Source organism: Vipera ursinii, assembly GCF_947247035.1.
Source record: "Vipera ursinii genome assembly, chromosome: 6".
In the NCBI taxonomy this organism is placed as follows: Eukaryota; Metazoa; Chordata; class Lepidosauria; order Squamata; family Viperidae; genus Vipera; species Vipera ursinii.
In genome coordinates, this window is record NC_139515.1 from 48,789,352 (window position 1) to 48,805,994 (window position 16,643).

The 16,643-nt window shown below is 35.7% G+C and overlaps 1 protein-coding gene across 1 annotated transcript in view; it reads left to right on the top strand.

Moving 5' to 3' along the window:
• PTPRQ (protein tyrosine phosphatase receptor type Q) overlaps nt 1–16,643 on the top strand; it is a gene marked incomplete at both ends in the record, with an annotated part of 124,650 nt that overhangs the window by 25,446 nt on the left and 82,561 nt on the right. The window contains 9 exons of the mRNA XM_083365356.1: nt 1,672–1,837; nt 4,228–4,488; nt 6,001–6,161; nt 7,037–7,148; nt 7,655–7,881; nt 9,041–9,110; nt 9,855–10,054; nt 11,067–11,301; nt 14,654–14,782. Of these exons, the coding sequence (XP_083221482.1) occupies nt 1,672–1,837; nt 4,228–4,488; nt 6,001–6,161; nt 7,037–7,148; nt 7,655–7,881; nt 9,041–9,110; nt 9,855–10,054; nt 11,067–11,301; nt 14,654–14,782 (1,561 nt within the window). The remainder of the gene's footprint in view (nt 1–1,671; nt 1,838–4,227; nt 4,489–6,000; nt 6,162–7,036; nt 7,149–7,654; nt 7,882–9,040; nt 9,111–9,854; nt 10,055–11,066; nt 11,302–14,653; nt 14,783–16,643) is intronic.

Consider the following 16,643-nt stretch of genomic DNA (forward strand, 5'->3'; position numbering starts at 1 on the left):
AATCCAAAAGTTAATTTTAAAAAGAAAAGAAATTTGAAAACCTACGTCTATCTAACCATGAGCAACAGGGGATTCATTATTATAGACTGTTATTTTCCCACACTACAAGCTAAATGTATGTAAACTGATAGAGACAAATAGTGAATGTTTGTATAGTTTATATGGAAACACTTATGAAACATTGAAATAGATAACAAAATTCTGGCATTCTGATGTTTGATACTCTTAGCTTTTACACAAGGCACTAAACCTTAAATTCAGGTTAATAAATCACTGAACATGCTATTCTCAAATAAATAATGTGATCATTGATTCATGCAACCCTGCTAAAATAATGTCTGGGTTCCCATCAAACTATTGAATATGAGTTTTTTTGTAATATAGTATGTAATGTATACCCAACCCTAAAGTTTCATTGCCTGAATGTATCATCTAGCACAGGGGTGTCAAACTCAATTTCATTGAGGGCCGCATCAGCATTGCGGTTGCCCACAAGGGGCCAGGAGTAGGACAGATCTGAGGGTCTCTGGCAGAAGGAGGGTCTCTGGGTCAGGGCCAAGGCAGAGGGGGCCATTCCCTCACTGTTTCCAGGATGGCTTTGTGGGCCACATGAAACCACTTCACGGGCCGGATCCAGCCCCCGGGCCTTGTGTTTGACATGTCTGATCTAGCAGCATAGTTGTATGCTGCCTAGAGTAGCCCCACAATGAGATAGGCAGCAAATAAATTTAACAAATAAATAAATAAAACAAAACAGAGCCTACTTGTTTCCACAATACATCTGACAGGAATGGCCTTTGTCATAGAAGTCTAGGCCCCTAAAATAGCAATAGCACTTAGATTTATATAGTGCTTCACAGTGCTTTCCAGCCCTCTCCAAGCGGTTTACAAAGTCAGCATATTGCCTCTAACAATCTGGTTTGTCATTTTACCAATCTTGGAAGGATGGAAGGCTGAGTCAACCTTGAGCCAGACAGGATCGAACTTCTGGCAGTGGGCAGTTAGCCAGCAATACTTCATTCTAACCACTGCGTCACCACAGCTCTCTATACTGCCAAAGAAGACAGGAATAACATATTATGGGACTGTGATAAGAAATGTATCATTGATTCATACTGCAAAGGTATAAAATAGATTGCTGGCTGGTGTGGCACATATCATCCCTTGCTTTTTTTAAAAAAATAAGCAAGCACAATGCATATACTACTTAGGCTTCAGCTACTTTTATCATCCTGAGATTAGAAAGCCATAGGAAAATGGATTCATCTGAATGATTTATTTGTGTAAATTTTTAAAATAAAAAACAAAAATATTGCATATTTTACTGTGATATAATGGGAAAAGTATATCGTAAGTTGCAAAGCATCAAGGCCAGCATATAAAGCAAAGGCAATATTGCAGAATCATTGTTTCATTATAATTGCCCACTGCTTAATTGATTTAGTAATGCCAGTACAGACACATTTTCTACTATCTCTTGTTTGACAAGAAAATTGTTATAGAATTTATTCTTTGTAGTACTTTCTGAACTTTTATATGAATACTAGCTTATTCCATTCAATTTTTTTGGCTCTAACCCACAGTGCATTCTCTATGCTGTGCTATCTTCACGACTTTAAAATTGTATGTAAATATTACTAGAATATGATGTGAAAGTATCTTTTTTCCTAGCTTTCTTATTGCTTGATAACCAGCAACAAAACTCTTCAAACAACAATAACGCCTGATAACAGGGCTGTAGTGAAAAATCTCATGCCTGGAGTTGAATACATTATTCAAGTAAAGACAATAAGAGGACAAGATGTCAGTATCCCTGTGAAGATAAAAATTACAACAAGTAATTGTCTGATACATTATTTTAATTTTAAGTTAACAAATTATAAATAGCCTGAAATTGTGTATACAAAAGTTGCCCAAGACTCCTTAAGAAAGGACTACATTCTTCTCCCAAATAATATATATAGTCTCTAGTAAAATCATTTTATTTCTGTTTTACATTAACTGTTATATTATTAGTTTTATTCTGTCTGTGACTGAAATTCCACACGCAAACATACATATAAAAAAGGTAAAGATTCCCCTGCACTTGCGTGCTAGTCGTTTCCAACTCTAGGGGCTGGTGCTCATCTCCATTTCAGAGCTGAAGAGCCAGTGCTTGTCCGAGGACGTCTCCGTGGTCATGTGGCTGGCATGACTAGACGCCAAAGGTGCACGGACTGCTGTTACCTTCCCACCGTAGTGGTCCCTATTTTTCTACTTGCATTTTTACGTGCTTTCAAACTGCTAGGTTGGCAGAAGCTGGGACGAGTAACAGGCACTCACTCTGTTACGCGGCACTCGGGATTCAACCCGCCAAACTGCCGACCATCTCATCGACAAGCTCAGCGTCCTAACCCACTGAGCCAGCATGTCCCTTTTATATATGTATATATATATATATACACACACACACACACAGAGAGAGGTGTGTGTGTGCATGTTTGTGTGTATGGATTTTTTTCTCTCTTTTTCTTTTTTTTTCTGACAAAAAGAATAATCCAAATTTATACTCTTTTTCAGTAGCGACTTGAGCCAACCAAATGCCCCTAGATTGGGGCTGGACGGCAAAAGTAATCATAACAGTAGACCAAGGAGTCTACAGCAAACCAAGGAGCTTCGCTAGACTGGGTCCACCATTAAAAAACTTACTATATATAACTATAAGGTAAAGGTAAAGGATCCCCCGCACATGCGTGCTAGTTGTTTCCAACTCTAAGGGCCGGTGTTCATCTCCGTTTCAAAGCTGAAGAGCCAGCACTTGTCCGAGGACGTCTCCGTGGTCATGTGGCCGGCATGACTAGATGCCAAAGGCACACGGACGCTGTTACCTTCCCACCAGAGTTGTCCCTATTTTTCTACTTGCATTTTTATGTGCTTTCGAACTGCTAGGTTGGCAGAAGCTGGGGCGAGTAACAGGCACTCACTCTGTTACGCGGCACTCGGGATTCGACCCGCCAAACTGCCGACCTTCTGATCGACAAGCTCAGCGTCCTAACCCACTGAGCCACCGCGTCCCTATATATATATATATAACTATACATGTATGTATATAAAATACTTCAGTCATAGACCAGTATAAATTACATGCTACCAGTCACTCCAAAATAGAAATATTTTTTTTACTAAAATTTACTTTATTTACTTTATAATTTTACTAGAATTATAATAGTTTAGCTAAAAAGGGCTGCATTCCTGAGCCATATTATCTTACAGAGTTGAACAAATTATGATCAAGCCTGCTATATGTATGTAGAATGTTAGAAACTGCAACCCCAAACCAAAATTTCTCAAGAAGTTCTGAAGAGTTTTGATTATGTGCCCCCTTCCCAAATAGACAAGGAGGCTGAGAGTTGGTGTTAAGAAGCAAGCAGATTTCATGGGTGCCTGTATATTTAAAGCAGATGCCAGTATTTTAGTCTGCTGAATAGCCATGCACTGGCCATTCAGTTGAGTGAGACCATCCAGAGCAAGCAGAAGAGACAGAATGTTAGGCATTTTGTTTTCTTGGACTTGTGTGGGCTGCAAGGTATCTTCTTAGGACTGCACATAACATGGTCAGGCTTGCTGCTTCAAATGCCTTCAGGGATGCCACAATTCCAGAAAATAAGGACTAAAGAGAGGTCAACATGATGGGCCTTTGTCTGTACTGACTAATGTAATACAAACATAAAATATATAATTTTGGGGATCAGACATACTAAGCCAAAAGTAAGTTAAGATTTTTTTTCTGTGCATACACACACACAAACACACACACACACACACACACACACACACACACACACACACACCAAGGCAATGATGATGCTAAGATGTTATGCTAAACCATTTCTCAGTACTTGGAGTGTAAATACTAAATTTTGCTAAATTGCAAAATCTCAGTTGCAGATAAGAAATTAAGATTGACTCCAAATTGCAATCAATTATTTTGTTCAATGAGATTTTTTTAAAAGCTGAGAAAAATGAATTATATCAACCTTCCATATTCATTGCATTGGAATTGTCATCTGTCGTTAACAAATAACTACTATCAGATTGCATTTGAAAGAGTTAATTTCATTCTAGAAGCAACGTCAAAGTGTTGTAAGAAAGTTTCTATATGTTTTGTTTTGTTCAGGAGAAATGTATTGATTTAATATTTGGTGGCTTTCCCACCTAAATTGTCTCTCTTTTTCAAATTTTGTTCAGAACCAATGAAGATATGTGGTCTAACCTTAACACTGAGAAATACAACCTCTGCCAAATTAACGTGGAATCCAAGTGAGACTGACTTCAGCCATTACAAAGCATCTATCTCAAACAAGACATTCACAGAGGAATATGCTATTTTAGGTCCTGAGACACATCACACCATTACAAATCTGACTCCTGGTAACATTTATAACTTCACTTTGCAGAGAGTAAAAGGCAGTGCTGAAAGTGCAGTTTCCTTTACAGAATTTGTGACAGGTTTGTGAATATCTATGTTGGGAGTTGTTACTTTGTTGACAAATATGCTACTAGAATAAGTTTCAAAATATGTTACACTAGGGTTTTGTGGAAAAGTATAAATTGTTTTATCATTCGATGGACTCAGAAAATAGACAACTATCTTGGAAATGGTGAAAATGCTAAAAAGGATTGCTTGGCAAATAATTATTTTATGCTGCATCTTCTTGCATGAAATACTTCTGTAGAAAGTTGCAAAACTGAAAATGGAGGAATGAAAAGTGAAGCATATTTTAGGAATAAGATTATACAAGTACAAGAAGACATAATTCAAGTTCAAAATCATCCATGATTTGTTTTCCATTGACCAGGATCTTGATTTAAAAATGAGTACTGTGAATATTTTCTACTGTAACAGTTATTCTCATGCAAAATGATAAGTTTTGGTAATAAAAATAGGGATTAAATTATTTAAATATTTACTTATACATTCAATTTATGAACAGATAATGGGAATTTAAGAGAATTAGTTTGGCATAGTGGTTAAGCATCAGGCTACTGGAAGATCGTGAGTTCTAATCTGGTGATGGTAAATCTATGATACGTGTGTCACAGGCGACCGGCCATATCATTTTTGATCACATGCCAGCAGCTGTGTTTTTCCTCAGTTTTCTGAGGTTGCATGCGAATGTGGTGTGCTCTTATACAGGCTCTGGAGCCTCTGGAAGTCACATGAGAAGGCTGTGCTCTCACTCTGCCTCTAGAGCCTCTGAAAATCACAAAAGAATGGTATTGTGTAGTGGGTTGTGGACCACATGGCAATGAATGAACAGATGAGTACCGCATGTCAGCTCTTTATTAGTGGTAGGCGTGTACTAAACAAAGGGGGTTACCTGGACCCCTTATATACCTAGCCAGGTATCACTCTGGCCAATCCATCCATCCGTATCTCCTGCCAAAAACCCTTCAGCCAATCCGGCCACAGCACAGCGCCACCTGGTGTTACCTGCAGAGCTGCTGCTTCTATCCCATACATAACAAATGGAATCTGTTCTTGCATGATTTTCAGAGGCTCCACAGACCATGCAAGAGCTTGGCTCTCTTATGCAACTTTCAGAGGGTCTATGAGTGGGTCATCCAAGAGCATTCCTATTCCTATTCTTATAGAGATAATATGCCATGAGAGTCAGGTTAGGTATTTTCTGAATTTTTGATACACTGAATCCAAAAGATTTGGCATCACAGTTCTAGTCCCACCTCGGGCAGAATCCCAGCTGGGTGACTTCTTCTTGATGACCACTTTCCCGTAACTTGAGGGATTTGTCCAAACAAGACTAGAGTCAAGACTAACTTAAAGACAAACAGAAAAAAAGGTTGGGGTGGGATTTAAACATCTTAATAGTATATAGCTTATGTTCAGATACATGATGCATGCAAAGGTCTATGTACTGGAGCTAATTTATTTAGAACGTAATGTTTTGGTAATAATCTTTCTTAATGGAAAAAGTAATGTATAAATAATTTTTCTTTTAGAGCCTGAAAAGCCACAGAAACTGAGAGTTTTCAATGTGTCCTCACATTCCTTTTCTTTGCACTGGAGGCTGCCAAATGGATATGTAGAACAGTTTCATGTGCAGCTTGCACCTCCTCATGGCTTTGTTTCTCTCCAAGATATGGGAAGTGGAGAGTATCAGGTAGATGAGGGCTTTTGTTTACAGTACTGTAGTTCGAATTTGTTTATAAGCTGTGCAAACAGGACAATTGGCATAGAGTGACATTCTATCTTGTGCCTTTTAAACTGGGTTGGGAATGCAAAAATACATGTACCAAATTTATAAGAGCAGATTTCAACATCTATTCTTTGTTGCCTTAACAACAGTGATGATGCTTTTGCAAAGTCTACCTCAGACCTCTAGCCAGTCATTTAAGTGTTCATGAATATTTTAACAAAGGTAGGGCTGAGCTATTGAGTAATACAAGTTCATTAATTGTGTACTTGCTCGGGAGATCTAGACATAAATCATTAATGCAGGCAACATTTCTCTCATAAGCCATCACAAAGTTTTAAGAGCACTATTTGATTGCAGTATTTGGATATTTGTACACATACACACTCACACACACACACAAACACACAAATACAAACCATGATTTTTCATGTTATCGTGCTTCCGTTTTTTATTGGAGCTGCAAAGGCACAGGTATTTTATATGAATACTGAGTGTTGATTGATGTAGATTATATTTCAGTGACTATGGTAGCTTAGTATATTTTCTTAGTTTATCTCAGAATATCTCAGTTGATAGGAACAGTCTAGTTATGTTACTTAAAACTGTGCAGAAACCTACAAATAAACAGGGCCAGTGAAATGAAGTATTAACTGAAGGGTCTTACTGCTTTTTAAACATTTTTCAAGAGGGAGCTTATACCTAAGAGTAATGTATGTTTTTTTTTAAACATTTTTTAAAAATGTTATGAATAGTAGTGACGTAAATGTATTATTGATTTTTTCAGTGCTTTATTTGAGAGATTGAGAGATACAGTTCTAAATCTTAATTTCACATTCTAGGCTGAAATTTCAAATACCACTCCTGGGACAATATATAATGTGACTGTTTCTTCGGTTTCCTCTTCAGCGTATAGTTTACCTGTCAGCAGAACAGTAACAACTAATGTAACTAGTGAGTTTATGGCAAAATTGCATTTGAGTGTTTTATCGAAATGTTTCGAAAATATGCATGTAATTTTCTGTTTTGCAAACTGAAATTGTTCACAGTGCTTGCTCTAAAGTAATTGGGAAAGTATTTATTTTAAAGGAGTAGTTCCAGAGTTGCATATTTGAAGAAAAAAAATTACCCTTTGAAAAATATCTTGATTTAAGACACACTTGCCAAAATATGAGTATTCAAAAATGTCTTGGCAAACTCACAGATGCCTTAATACTGAGCTTTAAAAAGTAAATTGGCACCAGAAGCTATTTGTTTATGAATATTACAGCATTCCATTAAAATTCTTAGAGAAAGAATTTACTTGATGTTCCAAAAGGCACTTTATTATCTTTCATGAAGTTAAAAAAAAAAACAACTTCATATTTGCTGCTGTTTGATGCTTAAAAACTGGCAAACCCTCTCCTTATTCTGCAGTAGGTAAAGAAAAAGTTTAATGTAAAAATATGTAAATTATACAGATCCAGGACCTCCTGTTTTCCTTGCTGGGGAAAAAGTTGGATCTGCAGGAATTCTCCTTTCATGGAATACACCACATTTCCCAAATGGGAGAATTATATCTTACATAGTTAAATATAAAGAGGTTTGTCCTTGGATGCAAAATATTTACACCCAAGTTACAACAAAACCAGATAGTTTGGAAGTTCTACTAACCAACCTTAACCCTGGAACAACTTATGAAATTCAGGTAAAGTTATTTTTTATTATTTATAAAATATAATTAAAAATGCAGTATTTTACTTTTTGAAATTTGTAAGCATTTCTAAATATATGTATATATGCTACCCACTGAAAATATAATTAATATAAATCTGACTATAAGCACATAATTTCACTTCAGTTTCACTTCAGTTATGCTCTCTAGTGGAAGTCTTTGCATTTAGTTATTTACTACAGTGAGAAAGTATATTAATTTCCAGAGCTGGTAGTATTCTTATGCATTTTAATAAGCTGTCCCCTCCCTTCCCTTCCCTCTTTTTGTCCCAATACATTTTTGTTCTATTTGATAAGAATAATATATTTCTCATACTTTTGAGGAAAATCACACGTTCATTTTTGATGTGAACCTCATAAAACAATGCATTACATATTGCAAAAAATTAAACAGACAGGAGTAATAGCTTTCCTGAAAGTTCCAGTCTAACGCAATTGATGGCAAGATGTCAAATTGCAAAAGTCAGATAAGTTGTTCAAGATAAAGATTAATTTGAGAAGGATCTCATTATCAGGACAATTTCAGAATAGTTTGGGTGATATTTCAGTATATTAATATTGCAATAGAAGAATGGGACGACAAAGAATGAGGTGGCTGTATGGAGTCACTGAAGCAATAGGCGTGAGCTTAAATGGACTCCAGAAGATGGTAGAGGACAGGAAGGTCTGGAGGAACGTTGTCCATAGGGTCACGATGGGTCGGACACGACTTTGCAGCTAACAACAACAACAACAACAATATTGCAATTATGCATTAAAAGTCTCTCTATATAAAATGTACTAAATCAGTTATGTTTAATATTCCAGTTTGTTGAATATGCCATAACTGTTGAATATGTCATAATATGTTCAAGCAATATCTCAAATCAAGCAGTTCTCATAATGGCAATGTATGGATCCAGTGGTACCTTTATCAAGCTCATTTTAATTTCATTGAGAGAAAAAAAGGAATCATTCATACCATGCATAGCACTTAGTAAAGAATGTATTGACAACATGCAGATGATTTCCATCTTCTGTTTTTATTGGGTACTTTTTCCCCACAGAAGCATACATAAACTTGGTAGTTGCATGAATATTGTTGTTTGACTTAAAATACAATCTTAGTTCTCACTGATTTTGTCCTCTTGCAGGTTGCTGCTGAAAATAGTGCTGGCATTGGAATATTTAGTGAGCCATTTCTCTTTCAAACTGCAGAAAGTGGTAACTTGGTTTATAACATCTCTTAATCATCTTGTCAGAAAAGTGAGATATGCTTGGATCAGCCAAATTGTGCTGAATCGCATGTTATTATGAGAACATTATTTTTGTTTTTTAAATTAAATGTTACATTTATTATGTGTACTACATGTGGATAGAAACTTGTAGTATTACATAAATTCAGTCAAATACATTTACAGGTCAACCCTTTTAATTTAGACACTGTTGAAAACTTAATACAATTTAATAATACAATGCTAAATTTATCTTCAGATTTAAGCCTATTCTGTAAACTTAGATTTTGTTATTTGTTAACATTTAAGTATGACGAATTCACTGAAATGACAAACTTTCAACAAATATGCCTGAAGAATTTGCATAAAATTTGACAATTTAACAGCTAATTAAAAAAACACAAACATCATTGTTTACATTCAAATAGTTATATATATCCAATAATTCCCTAAATATCTTTTTTATTCTACCTCTAAAATATATAATAATTATATATTACATAGATTGCTGTAGATAAAATTTTTGCAGAATCTAAAAATCCTTTCCAGGGAAATCCGTCATTTATGTTTGGCATCCTAGAGTTACAACAGTATATGAGCTCACTTTGCTCTGGGATGTCTTCATGTAATGCAGTGGTAGAAACAGAATACTGTTTATAATGGAGTCTATTTAAAATGAGTCAAATACATTCTTTCTTTCTTTCTTTTTTTATTTTGCTGCTCCCTTCCCAAGCACCTGGTAAAGTGGTAAATCTCACAGTTGAAGCTTTCAACCACTCAGCTGTAAATCTGATTTGGTTCTTGCCACAACAGCCAAATGGGAAAATAACTAGTTTCAAAATTAGTGTAAAGCACGCAAGAAGTGGAATAATAGTGAAGGATGTCTCTGTTAAAGTGGAAGACCTTTTGTCTGGCAGATTACCAGAATGCAATGTGAGTATGTAAAACATGCCGGTTATAGATAAAAATAAAAGTTGATTCTTCAGGACTGTCCACGTTTCAGTTCAAAATTCACAGTAAAAAAATCAGTTAGAGTGATAGCAGCATAAGGGCATAGTGTGAGTGATTAGAGCCATTAGTAAACCGCCCAACCAAAGAATCTCTAAGATTGCCCCCACCCAGCCAGACAGGCAAGACAACAGAATATACACTGACAGCAAACAGCACTCCTTACTAGCACTGATGATGTTACCTAGTTCGGGTAATGAAACATGTGCAAGAAAACAAGCAAGCTCAGAGAGCACCAAGGACCCATCATTTCAACCCTGAGCTACAAATATTCTCCTTCATTGATTATCAAGTTAAGTTTATCTTACAACTTTTGTATTTTTATCCATCTGCATCAGTGTGTAGTGCATTTTCTTTTTTCTCTCCTTTACAACATATATAAGGTAAGGTAAAGGTAAAGGTTCCCCCGCACATGCGTGCTAGTCGTTTCCAACTCTAGGGGCCGGTGCTCATCTCCGTTTCAAAGCCAAAGAGCCAGTGTTTGTCTGAAGACATCTCTGTGGTCATGTGGCCGGCATGACTAGATGCCAAAGGCGCATGGAATGCTGTTACCTTCCCACCGTAGTGGTCCCTATTTTTCTACTTGCATTTTTACATGCTTTCGAACTGCTAGGTTGGCAGAAGCTGGGACGAGTAACAGGCGCTCACTCTGTTACGCAGCACTTGGGATTCGACCCGCCAAACTGCCGACCTTCTGATCGACAAACTCAGCGTCCTAACCCACTGAGCCACCACGTCCATTAAAAAAAGTTTTCAGTGTTGGCATACTAAAAACACGAAAACAGTTTTTACTCCTATCTGTCATTGGAATAAAATAATAATCTGAAAAGTAATTTACAAATGCTTACAATTCTAAAATTTTAAAACAATTAAAATATCAAAACAATAAAAACATCCACAAAAATAATTGTTTTTATTTCAATGTTTGTCTTTACAGGATAACAGTGAATCATTTTTATGGAGTACTACCACTCCTTCAACTACATCTAGTAAAACCACTATGTTTATTTCAAGTACAGTTGCTCCCAAGGCAATGAGTTCAGTCTGGAATGAACCTGTCAGTTTTGTCGTGACTAATCTTAGGCCATATACAACTTATCTTTTTGAAGTTTCAGCAGTAACCACTGAAGCAGGTTATATTGACAGTGCAATCGTCAGGACACCAGAATCAGGTACATATTCTTCAGGTAACAAAGCTAAGAATGGAAATCAATATGGAAAGCATTTGCAATTGGCAAAGCTTGAATAAATCCCTTTCAGAATGTATCCTAGGATAATTTATCTTGTCCAAGGCATTGGGTCAGATTAAGTGGGTATGTTGCTTTTCATCCTTGTATAAGGAATGGAGATATGGGTGTCAGTGAGAAATCTGAATGAAAATTGTCGTTGGCTCAGTGTAGGTATTTGCATTTTAATTAATCATTTAAGACATGTGTGAATCATCTGAAGCACATTGAAACAAAAAAAACCTTTTTTGCAATAAAAAATTAATTATATTGAAGTTTGCAAATCTGCATGATATACATTATCTTATAGACGAGGGGTGTCAAACTGCCGGCCCGTTGGCCGGATGCATCATGCCAAAACAGCCCCCACCCCAGCTCCGGCAATGGGGAAAAAGTCACAATAAGTCACGACACGTCACGTGACGTGGCAAGTTTGACACCCCTGCTATAGACCAATGACTAGATTTCTTATCTCCCCTTGAGTCTTTACAGGCAATTTCTCAAGCCCATACATGAAAGGGCAGGGGGCATATGAAGTACAAATTAGTATTTGAAATTATCAATGTCAAAAACAGTAAACTAATCAATTAAAGTATAATGAAGAGAATTATAGCAGACTACTTTTCCATGCTGCTTATTACACTTTGATTTCAACAAGCAAACAGTAAGGGAAAGGTAATTTGTAATGCGAATAGTAGTCTGTGTATTCTGTCTTAATTTTAGATCCAATTTCAAATCCAATCTGATTAGGATTTAAACTGTGCTACATTTCCCTAATCTCCACTGTCTTTTCAGTTCATATTGCCCTGTTTCAGAAAGATCCATTTCCTTAAAACCGATGGAAGTATATACTTTACAATGCTACTAAAGCACACATTTTACTCTAGTTTAAGGAAATAGAGCTTTGTTGTTGTTGTTAGTTGCAAAGTCGTGTCTGACCCATTGTGACTCTATGGACAATGTTCTTCCAGGCCTTCCTGTCCTCTACCATCTTCTGGAGTCCATTTAAGCTCACACCTACTGCTTCAGTGACTCGATCCAGCCACCTCATTATCTGTCATCCCATTCTTCTCTTGCCCTCAATCTTTCCCAGCATTAGGCGCTTCTGTTCCCCCCCCCGCCATAACTGAAGAAAAATAATAATGAAATCTTTTGTAAATTTGGGACAAGTTAGAATATTTTTACAACTAAGTAACCAATTTTACCTTTCATCTATTCAAGTCAAAATGCTTAGTAACCAAATCACAGTAAAAAAACAAAGCAACTATATGTTAAATAAGTGAGCACTTACCATTTTTACATCCAAAATATGCTGTTTGAACCAGCTACTTCACTAAAGATAGCACTGGTCTTGCAAATTAGTTGATAATGTTCCTTGGGTAAGATGTATTTCTTGATAGAACTCCTAGACTTAATTATCCTATTCCAAGGATAACTGTTTTTATAACAATGTACTTGATGCCCTTGTATTTGGCAAGATTTATAAAGAATGATAAATAATCTTTAGAAAGCAGAGATCAGGCTTTCATGGATAAGATTTATTTCTATCCATTAGCAGCTGTTCTCATTTTGGCAGCTAGTATAATACAAAATATTTGTTCTTTTTATGACCACCAGTGCCTTTAAATAATGTCATGTTTGACCTAATCTTCATTACAGTTCGAGCAGCTGAAGCATTTTGTCAGCTGTGTAGAAATAGCAATAGGTTAGCGATATCACTAACAAAGTTAAAAGTCGAAGCAAATATTTATGGCAGTTTAAATGCATAACCAAGATTATTTTTAGAAAGTGATGTCTAAAGTTTGGCTTTCAGTTGTTTTTGAGGCTTCTAATAATGTATTTTATACTTAAATGTTTATTGGCCATTAAAAAAATGGGAAGATAGTGTAATTGTATCTGCCTTATTTCAACAGAGTGCCTAAACTTTGACTTGAAGGCTTAAAGTTCATGTATTTGAGAGAAAATACTAATATTAAGAATGAAACAGGGATGCACATACAAATTATGGACAAACCTACAAAAGTTTTTTATTTAGAATAAAGTAAAATAACCTCTGCCTTATTATTAAACATATTTGATTATATTAAATTGATTTGTTTAAAAAAGTCATGATGTGCTATCAAGTCATTTTTGACACTTAGTGACCACATCTATAAATTTTTCTCCAAGAGAAATAATTTAATTTGTATGCCGTCCAACTCCTAGCATCAGTAGGCAGCTCACAACAAACAAATTACAATAAAATATAAAAGACAGTGCAACACATAGAATGAAACAAGGGATCTCAATCTCCTTTGCTAAAAGCCTGGGTGAAGAATCAGGTCTCCATGATTCTTATCAATAAGAAGCATCTGGATCCCAGAATCAAACAGTACTATAGAGAAGCTGTGCTTCCAGAAGATAGGCTTAAGATACAGAAGGATCTTGACAGACTTGAACATTGGACGCTATCTAACAAAATGAAATTCAATGGTGAAAAAAGTAAAGTTCTACATTTAGGCAAGAAAAACCAAATGCACAGGTACATTATAGGTGGTACCTTGCTCAATAGTAGTAACTGTGAGAGTTACTATTATTGTTGTTGTTGTTATTCCAGGGTCCCAATAGATGACAATGCTTAATCAAAGGAACCTGGAGTGTCTCAGTTCTGTAAAATCAAATTGGGCAGATACACTGGGAAAGAAGCAGCTCCTCAAATAAGCAGATCCTAAGCCATACAAGGCTTTGTAGGTCACAACCCAAACCTTGATGGGCACCTAGAGACAAACTGGCAACCTGTGCATACCACGGCATGTCCATACTACTCGCAATGGGCTTAGTTTTCCATTGCTGCTTTCCCTGGAACCTCTTTAGGCGTGTCCAAATCCATATTTAGGGAATTGGGGGAAGGTTAGGGAATGGAAATCCAAGAATGGGCACCTGGGCATATGGAAGTAGAATGATTGATCCAGCCCATTGCCTTTTTCATCTTACTGCCACAGTAAAGTATTTTTTCAAAAAAAAATCAAGTCTTTTTTCATACCCATAAAAGCTCAGAAATTGTTTTCTTTATATCAATTCCTTAACTAGGTGCACAAAAAACTGCCATTTTATATGTTGGCATATTAGGAATGCTCATTTTAATTTGAGTTCCACTGAGTACTATATCTCTTGATGAGGATTGGCCACTGCATTGATTTTCTGGTAGTTTTATTATCAGGATGAATTTTAAAAATAATTGCAGTAATGAAATGAACCTTGGAGGATACAATTCAGATGTTATGAAATGAGTATTCCTATATGTTTTTTTTAAATTTAGTTCCAGAAGATCCTCCTCAAAATCTTGTCATGGGAAATGTTACAGGAAAATCTTTCTCAATTTCATGGGAGCCACCAAACATTGTTACTGGAAAGTTTACTTACAAAGTGGAATTATATGGACAAACTGGTAAATCAGTTAATTTGATTTTCTATTACTTTATCCACATGTTTAATAATCTACTGTGTTTAGTCATTAATTGGTTCATAAAACTAACTATTAGAGCTATACAATGGTTGGAGAAACAAATTAGGGATTAGGAATTTAATTTGTATTAGTGAATGATAAACTCAGACAACACGTTTGTTGAATAAGCACTGTTGAATTGTATTAAAAAAGATCAACAAAAACTAATAAAAAAATCTGCAAGACTTAGCTACAACAATGGAAATGAAAAAGGCACCCTATTCTTTAGGTTTTCAAAATATACCTGAGGATAAGGAAGATTTTTAAAAACAGATTATAAAGCTGTTAGGGGAAATGCTAGAAATTGGGAGAGAAAAAAATGAAAAGAGAAGCTGAGGAAGAAAGAAAGTGGGAGTTGCTTAATGAATACAACTGGGCAGAATTTCCCCTCAAAAATACCTTACCGTATTTTCCGGCGTATAAGACGACTGTGCATATAAGATGACCCCCAACTTTTGAGAAGATTTTCATGGGTTAAAAAGTCGTCTTACACGCCGGAAAATACGGTACTTAAATTGTTCTTCCCATTCCATGCAATATTCAGAAAAACAGAAGAAGAATTTTTTGGGTGATTTAATTACTTTGGCTGGAAAGCCAACTGGCAAAGGAAGAAAGCTAGAGTTAGACTCAAAAAACAGAAGTTCTGACATACCAGACAGGGTATTATTTGATCCAATATGGTTTTAATATGGTAAAAAGAATAGATAGCACATAGATATAAATAGATTTTTATAATAAGAAAGATGTGATTTATAATTAGAATAGTACCCTTTTTTGATATGGGAATTATAAAAACACTAGGATGGCTTCTATAAATGAAATTTCTGGCTATACAAATGTAACTCATTTTGAGAAAATCATAACTGACAAAGATATTTTGAATACTGATGGGAAATTAAACTTAAATAAGAGCTCAAAAAAAAGACATTGATTTAATAAGGAGACTTTAATTGCAAATACAATTTAAATATGGTTAGAAAAGAGGTTATAAACTGATACTGTTATTTGTATAACAGTAGAAAAATATGAAGAGGATGTGTTTACCTAATTTTGTATGCATTAATAGTAGCAAGAACTGTATGTGTTCAATGTTGAGAAAATGAAAACACTATGGGAAGAAGAGAGGACCAGGGGAAAAAAAACACTATTGTGTAGCGTTGAACAGATTTATATTGAAGAAGTTAAGATGCAACATTGAGTAACAAATGTCCCTGGACATCACGTTGATTACTAAACGCTTATGATTTGTAATAATCAGTGCTTTTTTTGTAAGAGAAAAAGGTGCCGGAACTACGTTCTGAGCATTCTATGAGGAAAAAAAGCCCTGGTAATAATAGAAAATGAATAAAATATTTATTAAAAAAATTAAAATCCCTGGTTCCATGCGATCCTCAGGCCTAGTCACATAACCAGCTCTTAAGGGCCTTTTGGAATATCAAAAGGACTGGGCTGATGTAGGTGGGGAAAGGCGATCCCTCAAACAGCCCAGTCCCATCCCATGAATTGTGTTAATTGTGTTAATCTTCCAGGCAATGATAATCACCAGATGAGTCATAAGTATTGGTATATGCTACCCATTGTGACTTTGATCAATCAATGTGCTCATCTAACATTTTTAGTAAGGTAAAGAAACTATAGATTAGGTTACTATTTTAATCATACATTAAGCATACATGCACTATGCCCTGTTAACTGAAAGGGTAATATTGTTCCATTTTGCCAGTATACCAAAATTGCAGGTAAAACCCAGATTTACCCTAAACCTGCTTGCTCTAGTCAGCGCGTGGTCAGATCTTTAATCTAG